Genomic DNA, 18,270 nt, shown 5'->3' on the forward strand with positions numbered 1-18,270 from the left:
TGATGCTCATTAAAAAAATAATGCATCTATTACATTTGTGACTATACTCCTTGGGGGGAGAATTGTATGTCTCCTGCTCTATTTTACCCACATTCTGCATATATTTCATGTTATAGCAATCTTGGATGATGACCCAACACATGTTCGTTTTAAGAACACTTTCACAGCAGATTTGACAAACTGCAAAGAAGGTACTGATGTGAGATTTCTAAAATTAGCAACAGCACTCAACCCAAGGTTTAAGAATCTGAAGTGCCTTCCAAAATCTGAGAGGGACGAGGTGTGGAGTATGCTCTCAGAAGTTTTAAAAGAGCAACACTCTAATGCAGAAACTACTGTGACAGACCCAGGCCAGTGTGGTACACGAGTCTGGTAGAGGGCAAATATACTAGTCACTGGCTGAGTAGTTTTCTGTTCCCTGAGTGACTAGCGCAGGGGCTGCACTGGAGTAATCAGGAACCTGCTAGAACCAATTAAGGCAGACAGGCTGATTAGAACACCTGCAGCCAATCAAGGCAGGCTAATCAGGGCACCTGGGTTTAAAGAGGAGCTCACTCCAGTCAGGGAGGGAAGAGCTAGAGGAGAGGAAGTGTATGTGAGGAGCTGGAAGCAAGAGGCACAAGGAGCTGAGAGTGAGAGTGAGAGGGTGTGCTGCTGGAGGACTAAGGAGTGCAAGCATTATCAGACACCAGGAGGAAGGTCCTGTGGTGAGGATAAAGAAGGTGTTTGGAGGAGGCCATGGGGAAGTAGCCCAGGGAGTTGTAGCTGTCATGCAGCTGTTACAAGAGGCACTATAGACAGCTGCAGTCCACAGGGCCCTGGGCTGGAACCCGGAGTAGAGGTGGGCTGGAACCCGGAGTAGAGGGTTGGCCCGGGTTCCCCCCAAACATCCCAACTCCTGATCAGACACAAGAGGAGTTGATCCAGACTGTGGGGAAGATCACTGAGGTGAGCAAATCTGCCAATAAGCGCAGGACCCACCAAGGTAGAGGAGGAACTTTGTCACACTACGGAATCCAAACCACCAAAAAAGAAAACCAACCTTCTGGTGGCATCTGACTCAGATGATGAAAATGAACATGCGTCGGTCTGCTCTGCTTTGGATCGTTATCAGGCAAAACCCATCAGCAGCATGGAAGCATGTCCTCTGGAATGGTGGTTGAAGCATGCAGAGACATCTGAATCTTTAGCGCATCTGGCATGTAAATATCTTGCAACGCTGGCTACAACAGTTCCATACGAATGCCTGTTCTCAATTTCAAGTGACATTGTAAACAAGAAGCAGGTAGTATTATTTCCTGCAAAGTGTAACCAACCTTGTTTCCCTGAGCGACTGGCTGACCAAGAAGTAGGACTGAGTAGACTTGTAGGCTCTATTGTTTTCTTTTTGAATGTAGTTTTTTGTACCTAATTCTATATTTGTAAGTTCAACTTTCATGATAAAGAGATCGCACTACACTACTTCTATGAAGTGAATTGAAAAACAATTTTGATTTTTACAGTGCAATATTTATAATCAATAATATAAAGTGAGCACTGTACACTTCATATTTTGTGTTGTAATTGAAATTAATGTATTTGAAAATGTAGTAAACATCCAAAAATATTTAAAATAGTATTCTATTGCTGAACAGTGCGATTAATAGTGATTAATTTATTTCACACTGTCACTCTGTGACCCAGTAAGGCATAGCCTGAGCCAGTAACTGAGCCAATCCCCTGAAATCAACCACTAGGCCCCTGTGTCCCCAGGCATATCGGAGTTGCAGCACAGACCATCCTCCCCATGCGTCATTTGCCTGCCTGGGCACTGCACCCACAGTCAGAACGCTTATGTCCTCCCCTCGCCACCTTGACGAGACAGCTGGGCCCACTCTGTCCCTCTGCAGCCAAGAATCCCTTCACCCACAATGGAAGTGCAGCCAGCTCTGGGGTGAAAAGCCACAGCCAGAGCACAGAAAAATGGGCAGGGTAAAATTCTGGCCAAACCCCCAGAGGAATCTTCCCTGCTCTGATCAGAAACCTCACGGGATCTATATTGTCCAGATGGGTGGGGATTGGGACTAGGGTGACCAGATAGCAAGTGTGAAAAATCGGGATGGGGTGAGGGGTAAATGGCACCTATATAAGAAAAAGCCCCAAATATCAGACTGTCCCTATAAAATTGGACATCTGGTCACCCTAGGTGGGACTTGGGTTTGAAGGCAGCACCTGGAAAATCCCACGCGCGCAGTCAACTCCGCATGACTCCACTTAGCAGCCATTACCAGACGAAAGGCTGAGTCGACCCCCGGCGGCATCATTTGAACACGTGGTTCCAGCGAGTCTAGATGGCCCATACCTGATGCTGAGGGTATAGCCACCCCGCTGGCCTATTAGCTAATGACATCGGCTCTGTAAAGCAGTGCAAAACGTACCACACATCAAAAATTCTCTTCCCCTGAAAGGGCGGCTTAGCAAATGGTCGTTAATTATTACTCTATTGTATTACACTTTCCACATGTCTACACTCGGCAACTGGGAGCACAGGAGAGCCAATGACAGAGCTGGCAAGAGCCTGTTGGATCCTTCAGTGTATCCATACAAACCTCTCTCGCTCTGTCGGACACAAAGCGATGGTCAATGTTGAGCAGACTGCCTAGCACTATGTAGTGAGACATGGTCTCATGGTGGGACAGAACCGCACAGCGGTGCTCTGAAAGGCAGGCGCAGAGGCTGGTCCCATGCTGTCCGCTAAGGAGAGCAGGACACAGAGCATCACTGAGTCAGGTTCTGAGTGTGAGGCACCATCACACCTTGACCCACCGATGGGAGGTAAGGGCAGCTGTTGCCACAGCAGCCTGAGAGGTCAATCAACCAAATCAGGGAAGTTTAGAGGCCTCTTGTAGGGATCTCAGGCTGCCTCTTCTGCCTCCTGGCTGGATTTTTGTGCCTGTCTCAACAGAAGCCCCAGTGGGGGAATGAAACAAGAACCTGTGTCGCCATCACCTGGAAAGCATTTGCAGGCAATCTTGCTTGGCCTCCTACAACCCAAGGCCTGCTCTCCTGCACGTGCTGTGCAATTCCTCAGCCAAGCCTGAAACCCTGTATCAGGTGGTGGCTTAGGAGGGAAAGAACCTGCAGGATCTGCCCTGCTTCTCCTGCTAAATTTGCTACTGGTGTGGGGGCAGGGAGTTGAACTGATCAGTGCCAGCTTGTCATTTCTCCATCTGCATGCCCATTCCCAAGAGAAGGAGCATGATGGCACTGCACCTCCTCAGTGGTCAGGAGGAGTCCATGCAGGAGATGATGAAGATGAACTATAATTTGTATGGCAGTAGTACTGGAGGCCCCAACCCCAGTGTGCTAGGTGCTGTACGCACACATAACAAAAATGGTCCCTGCCCCCAAACTGCTTAGAGTCTAAAAGGTGGCTGCAATAAGCAAGCAGGGAGGGTAGAAGGTAACAGTGAGAGGGTTATGATCAGCTGGAGGGCTGCAGCTAAGAGTGCACATGCACTTCTGGGACTTGCCTGTGCACTTGGTCCTAAAGCCACTAAGAGATGGATAAAGAAGGGGATAGGAATAGACAAGGAGCCAGAGATCAATATTATTGAAGGCCATAGAGATGCCTGAGCGATTGGGAGGAAAGAAACCTTTTCAAACAGGATGCGCTGTTCTAGGCAGCTGCAGTTGCTGAGGAGAAGGCTCTTGAACCAAGATGATCAGTGTATGAAACATTGGAGGTATGGTGTGAGAAGGACGGGGAGGAGAGCAGGCAGGCTTCAGGCCCACAGAGGGAGCACAGAGTAAAGTGAGACCAAGATCCTAATTCTGATCTTCCATTCTGTTTACACTGGGCTAACTCCATTGATTTCAGTGGAGTTACTCCTGATTTACACTGGCGTAAGTGAGAGCAGAGTTAGGCTCAAGGCCGACAGGTTAAATTAGAGCAAATTCATGGTTTGTGGCCTTGGATAACAGCAGCCCCTGCATTTGCAGGTGGGCATGGCAACATATCTCTTCTTGATCTTCAGGTGGCATGCAGGTCCGTGCGTTTCCAGGCACAGGTGAAAGCTGGCAGCAATCGGCCTATCTCCTCCCACCTCTGCACATAGTGTACTGCTAGAGGTGGGGTGGCTTAGGAGCCTAAGCCTCAGGCTTGAAATACCCAGACTCCTTGGAGCCAGTGGGTCAAATCAGCCTGATCATACTTGTGTGGCAGGTGGCTTTGTGTGTGGGTGTTTGTGCTTCTGCTGGGGGTATTTGCAGTGAATTGTCAAAATGCAATGTCTTGTCTGCTCTGTGAGGATGTTAATGATCCTGGGGCTCTTTCCATAGAAGCGGGTTTTCCCACGTGCCAGAACATCCCCTACTGCTGCTGTTGGCTAGCATGGCTTTACTAGCATGTGGATTGTGGGCTTTGGGACCCTGCCTGAGGAAGTAGCATGTCATGACAACATGCTGCCCTCCTGTAGCACCTTCCACCAGAGGCTCTGTGCTTTGCAAACATTCATGAATGATGCTTCACAGCCCACTCTGCTCTGTGTGTGGCAAAGGGTTACCACCTCCATTTCATAGAGAGGGAAGTTGAGTCACAGAAAGGCAAGTGACTTGTGCAAGGCCACACAGCAAGTCAGTAGCAGAGTCAAGAATGGAACCCAAGAGTCCTGTCCTCTAGTCACTAGACCACATGTAGAATCATAGACGATCAGGGTTGGAAGAGACCTCAGGAGGTGATCTAGTCCAATCCCCTGTTAAAAGCAGGACCAACAGCAACTAAATCATCCCAGCCAGGGCTTTGTCAAGCTGGGCCTTAAAAACCTCTAAGGATGGAAATTCCACCACCTCCCTAGGTAACCCATTCCAGTGCTTCACCATCCTCCTAGTGAAATAGTGTTTCTTAATATCCAACCTGGATCTCCCTCATTGCAACTTGAGACCATTGCTCCTTGTTCTGTCATCTGCCACCACTGAGAACAGCCGAGCTCCATCCTCTTTGGAACCCCCCTTCAGGTAGTTGAAAGCAGCTATCAAATCCCCCCTCACTCTTCTGCAGACTAAATAATCCCAGTTCCCTCAGCCTCTCCTCGTAAGTCATATGCCCCAGCCCCCTAATCATTTTCATTGTCCTCCGCTGGACTCTCTCCAATTTGTCCACATCCCTTCTGTAGTGGGAGGACCAAAACTGGACACAATACTCCAGGTGTGGCCTCACCAGTGCCGAATAGAGGGGAATAATAACTTCCCTCGATCCGCTGGCAACAGCGGCGGCTCCAGGCACCAGGGTTCCAAGCCTGTGCCTGGGGCGGCAAGCCGCAGAGGGCGCCTTGCCAGTCCCTGAGAGAGCAGCAGTCAGGCTGCCTTTGGCAGCTTGCCTGTGGGAGGTCCACTGGTCCAGCGGATTCGGCGGCAATTCGGCGGCAGGTACGCTGAAGCCACGGGACCGGCCGACCTCCCACAGGCATGCTGCCAAAGGCAGCCTGCTTGCCGTGCTTGGGGCAGCAAAAAAGCTAGAGCCTCCGCTGGCTGGCAATGATCTTACTAATACAACCCAATATGCTGTTGGTCTTCTTGGCAACAAGGGCACACTGCTGACTCATATCCAGCTTCTCGTCCACTGTAATCCCCAGGTCCTTTTCTGAAGAACTGCCGCTTAGCCAATCGGTCCCCAGTCTGTAGCAGTGCATGGGATTCTTCCTCCCTAAGTGCACTTGTCCTTGTTGAACCTCATCAGATTTCTTTTGGCCCAATCCTCCAATTTGTCTAGGTCACTCTGGACCCTATCCCTAGCCTCCAGCATATCTACCTCTTCTGCCATCTTATTGTCAGCTGTGAACTTGCTGAGGGTGCAATTAACCCCATCATCCAGATCATTAATAATGTTGAACACAACCGGCCCCAGGACCGACCCTTGGGGCACTCCAGTTGATACCGGCTGCCAACTAGACATGGAGCCGTTGATCACTACCCGTTGAGCCCGACAATCTAGCCAGCTTTCTGTCCACCTTATAGTCCATTCATCCAGCCCATACTTCTTTAACTTGTTGGCAAGAATACTGTTGGAGACAGTATCAAAAGCTTTGCTAAAGTCAAGATATATCACATCCACTGCTTTTCCCATATCCACAGAGCCAGTTATCTCGTCATAGAAGGCAATCAGGTTGGTCAGGCATGACTTGCCCTTGGTGAATCCATGTTGACTGTTCCTGATCACCTTCCTCTCCTCCAAGTGCTTCAAAATGGATTCCTCGAGGACCTGCTCCATGATTTTGCCGGGGACTGAAGTGAGGCTAACCGGTCCTGTAGATCCCTGGGTGCTCTTTCTTCCCTTTTTTAATGTTTGCCTTTTTCCAACATCCTCCCTCTTGGGTTTGTTGGTAGCTGGGGGTGGGCGTATTGGGAGGAGAGGGTTAGGGGGTGTGCTCTGCTTGCTAGGGGAAATGATGTGACACAGGGACACGGTCCCAGACAAGCGTGTTAGTGGGCTGCTTGGGGGAGAGAGAGGACTTTGGGAGCCAGCCAATCAAAGGGGAAGCTTGCCCTTTTCCCCCTTTGGTAACAGCTTCTGGGACCCAGGAGGCTGTGTTGGGATAATAATGGAGATACCTGCTCTCATTAACCAGGCTAAAAGGAGAAGCTGCTCAGGGAGCAGGCTGCATCCCGACCTGCTGCTGCTCGGGGCTTTGTCCAAGTCACCGGGTATATAAGAGTCCCTAGCGCCTAGCGCTCCGTCCCAGTGCTAATTGCCTCAACGTCCCCCAAAGCCCAGCTGCTTCTCAAGGCATCTGTCACTCCTGGGCTCCTGACAAACAGCCAAGCTGGTCACACCAGCCATGCAAGGCTCCTCCTCTGACCCTGCGCTGGGGTTAATGAACCTGGGAGAAGCTGCTCCATCCCTTTGCTTTTGCTGCACTTACATACAGCCTTGCAGTGTGGTGGAGGGGGTGAATCGCTGTGAGCTGGTGGAGGCTCCAAGGGGAAAGAACTGGTTTAGAGCCAGTGTTTTGAGATGGTTCTGGTCTCCCTTGCGCCAACGTCACCCTGCTGACTCCTGACTTATGAGGGAAGCTGATTTCCTGCCTTGCCACCTCATGTTGCCATTCACCCTGTGAAAAGTGAGTGTGCAACGGCACCATTGGTGTGAATGAGTGGTGAACTTTACACCTTCTCTGTCCAGGTGTAAATGACGAGGCAGGATGTGAAGCAGGGGAGAAACAGTTTCTGAATTTGCTCCTGGATCGATGCTTTGCCTCTGCTGAGTGCATTGCTGTCTGGAGAGATGGAGGTTGCACTGTGGAGTTTGCCTTTGAATTCCAGGTTCAACCCAAATTTTGCCAAGGCTTGATCTGTTCATATTTTTTTGGTTCTGATTTGAGACTAAGAGATAAGTCCAAGCTGAGAGATAGGAAGCTCTGGTTCTGATTTGGAACCATTATAGGGCCAGGCCCAGCCTTCCCTAGAGTTCAGGAGGATTTGGGTCTGGGTCTTGGGCTTGTCTTCATCTCAAGTCACATGCAATTAAAAAAAGCAAGTTAAAAAGGCTCTTGCCCCACTGTTTGGCCTCTCCAGAGTTTTAAACCCTAGAGTAACATGGGAGGAGTTGGACCTGATGGATTCACAAGAGAGAGAAGAATCTGGCCTCCCTGACTGCACTGATCATGTGGTCAAGGATGCTAAACCTTGCTGCAATGATTTGAGCTGCAGTGTGCACAGGTCTGAAGGGAATGGGGGGCAAACTGGGGTCTCTTTGCACAAAAGGATGGTTAAAGGACTCAGAACATTGTCAAGCCAGAGTTTTGCAGTAAAGCTGCCATTGCAAAACGCTGCTAAAAATAACACTAGTTGCGTGTGGGGCTTTACCAGCCAGAGGGAAAAAATCAGTTTGACTGTATAAGCTGCAACTGCAAGCTTCCTCTTTTCCCTTTGTTGTGCTCCTTGCAGGACTGGCTGAGCGGCCTGCAGTCTTCAGCCAACCACGCTCCGCCGTCCCTTGTTGAGCTGCCCATCCATTGGCTGTACTTGGAAGTACCACTCAGCCAAGGTGCAAAGACATTTTCACCTAACTGGCAGGCGTTCTGGATTGGAGCAGGAGGAGGCTGTTGCCAGGCAAATACAGACGTGTTTGTGCAGCTACTTCTGTTTTCTGGACTTTGCCATGTGTGGCTCTTGACGCCGAAGCAGATTGTTCTCCGCACTATTGTCTGGGGCTCTTTCTTTGGTAGAAATGTGGTGATTGTTATTCAAATCAATGAGGGTGGAAATCAATAGGGGCTGAACCAGGGTAGCTGAGAGCAGAATTTGGGACTGCGCTTTCTGATTGATTGTTCGATGAAATGATGGACCGAGTTCATCTCCGGCGTAGCTCCATTAATAACGCTGCCAGTTGTCTGGCCTTGTGTGTTGCTTATCAGAATCTGTGCCCTAATGTAGGGAATGATAAGACATGTCTAAGATAGATATAAAGGACCAGGAATGGGGTGATCGCCACCCAGTCTCTAGTGGATACATCAAAAAACCATCCAACTTAGTATGAATGGGACGTAGGATAGCAGGGGACGCTATGGGGAGAGGTGAACCCAGGACTCTGACTTGCAGCTCCCCTTTTTATTCCAGTCCTGGTTTCCCCTCCTCCTCTCTGCTCAACCCCATAATCCTTATTTGTTATCCCCTCCACGCTGTGCCATTACCTCTGTGAACAGCATCAATTGTGCTGACGCAGCAGCACTATTCTGTCAGTGTCGCTGCACCTACACTGGGCATTTTGTCAGCACAAGTGTGTCACTAGGAGGAGTGGGTTTTTTCACACCCCTGACTGACAAAGCTATGCCCTAGAAGGGTTAAGCATAGATAAGGCCTTACTCCACGCTGGTGTAAACTGATGTGAGAGGAGAATCAGGCCCGGTATGCGTGAATGTTAATTTCCTTGTGGGCCTTGAGTTCCTTTTCATATATAATGGGCCTGATTCTCCATTGCCCTACACCTGGTGTTGTCATATACACGGGTGCAAAAGTGAGTGGAAAAGGTGTTCTAATTTTGTAGCATTTTACATCCACTTTGCAGTAGTGTAAATGACAGCACAAGGGCAATGATGAATGGGCGCAGGACACCGATGTGCCAATTTCTTCTCTGCATATTCAGAAATCCCTTGGGCCGGAGGAGTTTGTGATCCAGGGTCAGCCCTCTGAACCTGCAGGGAACAAATGTTCTTTAAAGAGAGCTAATCTTTGAACTCCCGTCATCACCTTTCTTTAGCCCTGTGTTGTTTTTCTCCTGATCAGTGGTTTTGCACCATCCAAGAAAAATGTACTATTGAAAAAAATTTGTTGATCAAGCTATTTTCTGTCCCCTCCTAAAGGCCAGTCAGGCCTTCAGACTAGGAACCTGGCTTGTTTGTGACTTCCACAAAATTGCTGACCCTGAATGTGGCTGAATTACACCCATGCATTGGAGAGAGGAGTCGGGCCCTTGTTGTTTGTTTAGAGTTATTTCCTTTATTTATTTAGAGGTTGTTTTGATTTTCCTCTCTGTGTTTGGCAGGTTTATTTGGCTAAGGCTTGGGTTTTGTTTATTAGCCTTTAACATGTGAATTCAGGTTGTGCAGCGGGTAGGGGAGACTGTGCCTCCCCAAACAGCCCGGTATGGCCCCACCCACACTTTGCCCTCAGGGCACCACTTTGTCGGTGCCACTGGCCTTCCTGGGGCTAGGGGGCTGCAGTGGCGCTGCATGCTTTTCCTGCTGGCCCTCCAGGCCTGGGGGGGCTGCAGGCACTAGCCAGCCTGGGGTAGGGGCCGCAGAGGGGCTCTGGGTTCCAAGGGGTGTAGAAGGGGCATGACCTTGGATGGAAGGGGCAGGGCTGAGGGCTAGCCTCCCCAGCCAGTTCATGCACCACCCACGGGCACCTGGCATTGGCCACTGTTGGAAGACAGGATACTGGACTAGATGAACCTTTGGTCTGACCCAGTCTGGCCGTTCATACTTGTTATCTTTCCATAGCTCCATCAGTCTTAGAAGGGGGGATGTGGTGGATGCTCAAAGTGCGGGGACAGTTACAAGAGGTCACAGATCAGGCCAAAAAATATATTTAAAAATCTATTCAGGTCACGTCAAGCAGTTTTACCAACACTGCTGCTCCCAGTTTTGACACCCCTCCCACGCACACTTTTTTTCAAACCACTTTAAGGTCTGTACATAGGCAGGTGGCTAGATTTTGATCTCAGGAACAGGAGTGCACCTTACGAGAGGGACCTTTTATAAATACTTTCAGTGGTAAGGGCTTTTTTCCTTCCTTGTTCCTCTCTAACTTCCTCTCATCCACTCCACGCCCCGCTCCCCGCCAGGAGAATCAAGTTTTATCTCAGTGTATTTCTCCAAAGAATACTAAGAAATCCCGTGATGAGGGCGGCACAATCCAATGCGTGTCTTTGTTGCATTCAAATGGCAGCTTTCAGAGTAGCAGCCGTGTTAGTCTGTATCCGCAAAAAGAACAGGAGTACTTGTGGCACCTTAGAGACTAACAAATTTATTTCAGCATGAGCTTTTGTGAGCTACAGCTCACTTCTTCGGATGTGTGTTCCACTCTATGCATCCGAAGAAGTGAGCTGTAGCTCACGAAAGCTCATGCTGAAATAAATTTGTTAGTCTCTAAGGTGCCACAAGTACTCCTGTTCTTTATTCAAATGCCAGCGTTCAGCCCTCAGTAACAGCAACATTTGCACCCACTTCTCTTCCAAGCAGGTCTGCTCTGCCCCAAAGTAGTAAACAGCGCTTGAAACTAGCATTCCCGACAGCCCAAGCGGCTCTGTCCTTTCCTATTGGAGGAGAAGTTTAGGGGGCTGAGTCCTGGCTCTGGAGGAGGCTCCTCCTCCTGCAAGGCGATTGGGTCCGCGGGCAGAGCCGGCTGCCGTTCCGCCCGCCGCGAGCTTTATGAGAGAGCAGCTGGGGCGGGGGGCGCGCCTGATCCGTGGGTCAGTGCTACGTGCGGTCCGGCGGGTTCTTGCTGAGCCCTCGGGCGTTCTAGAACGCGGATGCGCCCGGACGTTCCAGAACCCTGCGGCGTTCGGACGTTCGGCCCTAGAACCCCGGGACACCGACCTGCTGCCGTGACACTGACGCCTCCGCGGGCTGCCCGATCCGCTATGCACCTTCGCCCCCCGGACAGATAACCGGAGCCCTGGACCGAGCCCCGCGCGCAGCACGTCTCCCCCACCCCGCCGAGCGCCGCCCCCCGCCGAGCAGCACCATGATTGTTGCAGGCTCCGATGGCTGCGGCTGCACGGACATCAAGGGCTATTTACCCTGCGAGCAGTGTGGCGACTTGAGGAATAAAGAGGTAATGGGAGGGGGAATACCCCATTTTTTCCCCGGGACTGGGAACGGTCTTTGTGATCATTTTCCAGTGTCCTTCTCTCCTTTGCTGCCCTGGTCTGTAACTTAGGGGCTGTTTACTTTTCCAGTCTGAATGATTTGGGGAGGGGGGCGCTCCAGGTCCAGCCCGGTTGCGTCAGGGATTCTGTAACAATTCTGACATGGCATAGTACGTTTTACCCCAGTTGCATCAGCTAGTGGACGGGGGCTGCAAGAGGGGCGTGAGGTTGGCGAACCAGTGACGAATATGGGCGCATTACCTGCAGTGATGAATCCTAGATCCGCTGGGCAAACAACTTTGTCGTGTCTCGCATGTGTAGCGAGCTGAGGTCTGTCCCTCTCGACTTCTCTCGTTCTTTGGAGGCAAATCAAAGTTTCCATTTGACTTGCTGTCTGGCGAAGAGGGCGCAAGTACGGGCATGCCCCAAAGGGGCTAACCAAGAAGCCTCACGTTAGGAGGGTGGGGGGATGGGTGGTTAGCCAATGTGGCAACAGATCGGGGGGCTGGAGACCACGTTTAAGAATCACTCTTCCTGACTGCTGAGAGAACAGCCCCTTCTATAGTTGACAGATAAGTAGAAGCAGAATTAAAAAGCAGCTAACCCTACCTTCCCTTCCCAGAGGAGTTTTTCCCGACACCAGTTCCATGTTCTAATATTTTATTTGTATTGTTTTGGATTTCCTGGCTTTAATACAGCTGGGCCACTTTGAAAAGCCTGGCAGGGCTCACAGTAATTTTTTTGAGCCTCCAGCCTTAACTCCAGTTTAAGAAAAGGATCCCCTCTCCCCCATCTTTTTTCCCCCCTTCAAAGATGTGAAGTTGAGTCTGCTGAGCCCTGGGTTACGGAAACCTCCTTTGACTCTAAATGGCTAAATTCTGAATCGTGATTCTCAACCTCCTTGGGTGCGAAATGGCCCTTTCATAATATTTACCCACTTGACTCTTGGGCAGGGAATTTTACTATCTTAAGGCACAGCTGCCATCGTCAGTGGCCACATTCAGTGGGCCCAAGTGCAGGCGAGCAGAGCCCTCCACATGCACTTAGCTCCCTTTTGCTAAGGCGATGGGGCCCACCTGCTTGGAATTGTGCAGAGACTGCTCCCAAGAAGTTAAAACCTGGCTTTGTGCCTTGCGGGGTGCTGAGGACAATACAGTAACTAAAAGCTTTCTTGGGGAGGGGTTGAGTTTGAGGGCCCTCAGATCTTTTGGTGGATGAAAGGGGGGGCAGCTCTCAGTTGTCTGAGGAGAGAAGTAAATTAAAATCTTTTGTTCCAGGGGAAATAAACATGGGGAAGAGGCAGGTGCAGATAAGAAGGGTGAATAGAATAGACTGGGTTGATGAGCCCTATGCAATTTCTCTACCTGGTTTCCATGCACTCTTAACTGTTTGGCCCCGTCTGGGTGCCTTGGGGGGCTCAGTTGTTTGAGGCAAGCTCTGCATGCAGGAATAATAGCCTAAAAAGATGACAGAAGCTGGGAGGGGAAACTGAGGCATAGAATGGGATCACAGCAGGTTGGTGCCAGAGCAGGGAATAGATGGCACAGTACCCAAGTTTCCCAAGTGCCAGTCCAGTGATTCTTGGCACAGGACTTTTATCAGTCTTGCCTCAGTAATAAGGTCCAGTAGTTACATAGAGACCTTGGTTATTTTCAGGCACTGTGCTTGTTTTAGAAGATGGCAGAACTGAATCATCTTGTGAACAGAACTTCATTGTGCAGAAAACGGTTGTGTCTCATGTAGACCCGGATGGGGGCGAGCAAGAATACAAGCTTTCTCTTCCCTGACCTCTGCTAGGGAGTATTCAAAATAGTTTCATTTATGGGGGAGCTTGAAATTTGGTGCTAGTCCACAAATGGGTTGGGATTTGGGAGTGGTATAGAGGAACAACCACCATGTCAGAGCCTGAAGTGCTCTGTATTTGGTACTGCTAAGGCTTTATTATTAATCATGTTAATTGGGCAGTGCCTAAGGATCAGCCATTGTGCTAGGTGCTGTACAGAGTCACAGACAGTCCTTGTCTGGAAGCATTTACAATGTAACTATACTAGACAGAACCAGGGTGGGGGAAGAGGTAGAACACACAAGCAGAGCGAACAATGTCATGGCAGGAAATTGTATGTTAATTCCATAGGTTTTGTTTTTTAAGATAGGTTAGGTAGGAGGGAATAAGCTAAGTGGAAAGAAAAGTGAAGAGAGAGGGGACATGAATGGAAAAGGGGATGGGGTCGGGGTTGCAAAGTGCTTTAGAAATGCCGGAGAGACAAGGTGGGTAAGATGATTATCTTTTGCTGGACCAACTTTTGTTGGTGAGAGACAAGCTTTTAAGCTTATACAGAGCTCTTAGTCAGGTCTGTGAAAGGTACTCTCAGTATCACAGCTAAATGCAAGATGGAACAGATTGTTTAGCACAAGTAGTTTGCACATATTGTAAGGGACGATTCAATTTAGAGCAGTCCATTAACACCTCTGCAGTCATAGGAGAAAAGAGGGGGGTTAGTAGGTTACAGATTGTTGTAATAAGCCATAAATCCAGTGTTTACCAGTGGTTCCTTAGAATATGTGCTAACTACTTACACTAAACAGTCTGTTCCATTTTGCATTTAGCTGTGACACTTGGAATACCTTTCCTAGCCCTGAGGAAGAGCTGTATGGCTTGAAAGCTCTCACCAACAGAAGTTGGTCCTATAAAAGAGATTCTCTCACTCAGCTGGTCTCTCTAATATCCTGGAACCCACAAGGCTACAGCTACACTACAGAGGGGTTCTCAAACTGGGGGTCGTGACCCCTCAGGGGGTCACAGAGGGTATTACGTGTGGGGTTGTGGGCTGTCAGCCTCCACCCCCAAGCCCCACTTCACCTCCAACTTTATAATGGTGTTAAATTAAAAACACATTTTTTTATATTTATAAGGGAGGGGGGTTGCACTCATAGGCTTGCTATGTGAAAGTGGTCACCAATACAGAGGTTTGAGAACCACTGATTCTTCTCACAGACATCCCTGCAAGGTGTTACCCTTTTCTACGGATGAGGATGATGGGGGGGGGGGGGCGGGAAATCAGAGGAACTGAGGCCATCCTGATTTCCCCCAGGACTGCAGATCAAGCTGGTGACAGAGGTGGGAATGGAACCGAGGATTCTGTATGTTCAGGCATGTCTCAATTACTAGAGGATGCTTCATCTTAACAATACTAATGCAACGCTGAATCTGCCAGTCCCATGGGTGGCCCACCACATCCCTTCTCCTCTAGAGGCTAGAATCTGCCTTGCTTAAAGGCCAGTGCACCAACCGTAGAGCTGTTCAAAATTGTGGGAATTTCAAAGCTTTAGCAAAAACCTTGCCACATTTTCTCCATCTTTCAGGCTGAAATCTTTTGAATTTCAGAATGTTGACAATTTAAATGGGGAGGAAAAATACTATTTTATAAAAAATAGGGACACTTTCCCCTGGATATTTTTGCATTTTCCTCTCCTCTTCCCCTGCCCCACCCCAATCAGCTCTACTCCAGACCTAGGGGGATTGGGGTTCCCACTCAGAAGCTGTGGAGTTTTGTCCCCAGATTAATACACTGTAGCTTTTAAGTAATAACATAGAGTGTTGATCCTAGAAAGCAAATGCAGCTGGAAACCCCTGTTCAGCAGTGAAGAACCTACATCAAATAAACCCCCACATGATGTGAGGGCGCAAGATAGGAAAAACTGTATAGGAATCTTTAAATAATGAATATGTAGCAATGAATGAGACGCAGTGAAACTGTTAGTGTAATGGGGATCTCTGCAGGTTGGGATCAGAACTGCTTAGCTGTCTATCTCGGGCCATGTGCTGCTACACCCAAAAGAGATGCCCTTTCATCTCAACTGTTAAGGGTAGGAGGGGCTGAGTTCTGTGCTTCCTCAAATACAGTGAAGCCATCATGAAATTCTTCAGTCCCCATACCATGATCTGCACTTTCAAAGCACCTCTCATTTTGAGAAGTGCATTGAGGTTCATGGACAGGAACTAGGCTGCCCAAACGTGCTGGCGTAGTGAGTATAGGATCTGTAGGGTTTCACTTCAACCACCATGGAGATGCAGCCACCTCTGGGTTGGAACGCAGCTGCGTGCATACTGACATGTTAGGTAGTGGTTCAGGCCTACAACCAAAGAATACTGTAGCCAGTTGAAATGGAAAGGGGGGAATTTTTAGGGAGGCGGAGTGCAATAGTCAGAGCTGGGATACAGCAAGGACTCTTCCTCACCACTTCACAAAAAGTGTCAAGAGGTCTGATGTTCCATCCAATTCATCACTGTGTCTGAGGCCAGGTCTACCACTGACTTCGGTATAGCTTGCATCACTCAGGAGTGTGAATATCCCACCCCCCCGCCGAGCGACACTCACCTAAGCACCGATTTGGATGGGAGAGCTTTCCCGCCAACACAGCTACCACCTGTCGTGGAGGTGGATTTATTATGCCAACAAGAGAGCTCCTCCTTTCAGCAGAGTGTCTTCACCACATGTGCTACAGCAGCTGCATGGAGGTAGCATTTCTAGAGTAGATTAGCCCTGACTTTCCTATCACTATCCTAGCCTCGCCAGATTCCATCCTGATGCTGTTCATTTGCCTTTGCCTGTATAGTTGGTAACTGGCTTTGAAACGTGTTGGGATCCTTTTTTGTATAAACAGAACCATAGATAATAAACTGGTTTTCTGGTACAGGCAGTAATTCTGTTTGCTTAATCTTTTGATGTCCTTATCAGGCATGCTCTTTGCCGGTACCTCGCTCAAGCTTTGGCAGGGCAGACACCCCACAGTTCACCAAGTGGCACCAGAGTTCCCACCCTCAGTCAGACCGTTAGCGCTTGTTGCTAGGTGTCCTTGTCTCCAGGAGCAGCCGAGCGAGATCTTTCAGTGGAGGATGGAACTCATCCATGCCCCCAAGTCATTAAAGCACAGGCCTCTGGAAATCAAGAGACCTGGCATAAGCTGCTTCTCGTTTCCTCAGGCGAATCAGGAAGGTGGCTCCATTCCTCAGCTTCCCTTTTTGTCGAACAGGGGTAATGCATTAGAGGGTGGTGTGAGGATTAACTGGCCAAAGGGAACCCATAATGCACCAAATTATTAATAAACACATGATCTGCAGTGAGCCGAACAAATCTCCATGCTCAGCGTGTCTGAACAGTGACTACAATGCACGTTACAGGTGACTAGTCAAGGGGGGAGGGTAGAAGAGGATTGTGCTGACATCACTGGTGGAGAGTAGTTAAAATAAGTACAGCTGATTACCCATTGGTTCTTCAAGGTATTTTGTTACATGCTATCAGAATGTTCTCCTTTTGAAGAGCCATCTGGCACTTCTGACTGGGTGTCAACACCTCCTGGGGTGAAACATGCAGGGTGAATTGCATCACAGGAAACCTGCTTGTTTGTTTGTAACGTACACCAGCCAGGTGCAGAGGCAGCCTTGTAAATAGGGAAGGAAGAAGGGACAGGCAGCCCAGAAGGGAACTGCTGCTGAATGGGAGTATCAGGACTGACTTGGGGGGGCCCGCGAAGTCTGTCTGGCTGGGCCGCAGGAGGGAGTTGGGAATATAATGGTGATTTCAGAAGATGAGGTCTTAAGCGGCAAAAGAAAAATTAGCTGCCTAGGACAGGTTGGTCATTGGTGGGTGAGCCAAAGTGTATTTAATGGGATGCTTCTTGGAGGTGGGGTCACTGGAGCAGATCTCACTGTATATAAAGGCTTTTGGCCTACAGCTGAGGAATACATCCAGAGTGGATTGCTCCTGGCAGGGGAAAGGGGGTGCACAGAGTGTCTCTGGCGGGCTCTTGGTGACTACAGAAGGGTTTAATCCTTCCCCAGGGTGTCCTTGGCTCTTTCCCCTTCCCTTTTTGCCTGAGCGAGCTGGTTTTGGGGATCATGCTGGGAAGGGCAGGAGCTTGCTGTGTGTTTCTGATTTTGCTGGGATTTTCCATGGGAACCTCGGGGATCAGGTGCCCAGCTCCCCCTGGAATTCAGTGGGATTTGGAGGCCTAACTAACTCCCTTGGTTGCTTCTGACTAGCTCAGTTGTCCTTTGGACCACTAAGACACTGATCGCCCCCTCGTCCCCCATTGCCCTTTTTAACTTGTCTGTCTCCAGCTGCTGATGTGCAACTAGTGGTGCTCCGGGCATTCAGAAAACTACCAACATTCCTTCCTGCCAGGAGAGTGAGACATGCCAGCCCCACCATGTAACTTCCTGTTTGTCAAGGAAGTGCTGTAATTTGATTGGCACTCTTGCTTTGCTGCAGACATGAGCTCCTGCCAGACTCTTCCCTGAGCATGTGGCAACCCATACCTTGGAATGGACTGATGTAAACCTGGCTGCCTTGGATTCTTGAAGAACCAGGATTGGCAGAGATCACTAAGTGGCATCTATTTCCCTGTGGGCCCATTGCATCAGTTAGGATAATTTTTTTTAAAAGTCCCAGGATCATAAGCCAGGATAAGCCTATTAGCCAGGATGGGCAGGGATGGTGTCCCTAGCCACTGTTTGCCAGAAGCTGGGAATGGGTGATGGGGTGGATCACTCGATGATTCCCTGTTCTGTTCATTCTCCCTGGGGCACCTGGCATTGGCCAGTTAGCATAGTTGATCCAAGGTGACCTGTCAGAAGACAGGATACTGGTCTGGACAGACCTTTGGTCTGACCCAGTATGACCCATTCTTATATTCTAATCTCCCAGAACTATTCAGTCATACTGACCATGTTGGATCAACTATGCTAACTGGCACCTGCTTATTGCTACCAGGATTGGTTTCCATGACCAAAGTGGACAGGGTTTTTTTGGTTTTGTTTTTTAAAGAGCTAGTTTATAGAGAAACAGGTGCATTAGATATTTCTCATATCACTGTAGTGTGTAGCTATTGATCAACAAAAGATCAGAAGAAGTATTGAGGGG

The 18,270-nt window shown here is 49.3% G+C and overlaps 1 protein-coding gene across 4 annotated transcripts in view; it reads left to right on the plus strand.

Annotated features, from left to right (window-relative positions):
• The window catches only part of SESN2 (sestrin 2), a 62,740-nt gene that overhangs the window by 27,610 nt on the left and 16,860 nt on the right, over positions 1–18,270 (plus strand). Inside the window, exon 1 of one of the 4 annotated variants that reach the window (XM_050932006.1) lies at positions 10,893–11,313. The exons of the other annotated variants lie outside the window; for them this stretch is intronic. Coding sequence (XP_050787963.1) covers positions 11,224–11,313 — 90 coding nt within the window. The 5' untranslated portion in view covers positions 10,893–11,223. Of the gene's footprint in view, positions 1–10,892; positions 11,314–18,270 lie in introns of those variants that run through there. 4 annotated transcript variants of the gene reach the window in all.

This window comes from Gopherus flavomarginatus, chromosome 22, assembly GCF_025201925.1.
Source record: "Gopherus flavomarginatus isolate rGopFla2 chromosome 22, rGopFla2.mat.asm, whole genome shotgun sequence".
NCBI lineage: Eukaryota > Metazoa > Chordata > Testudines > Testudinidae > Gopherus > Gopherus flavomarginatus.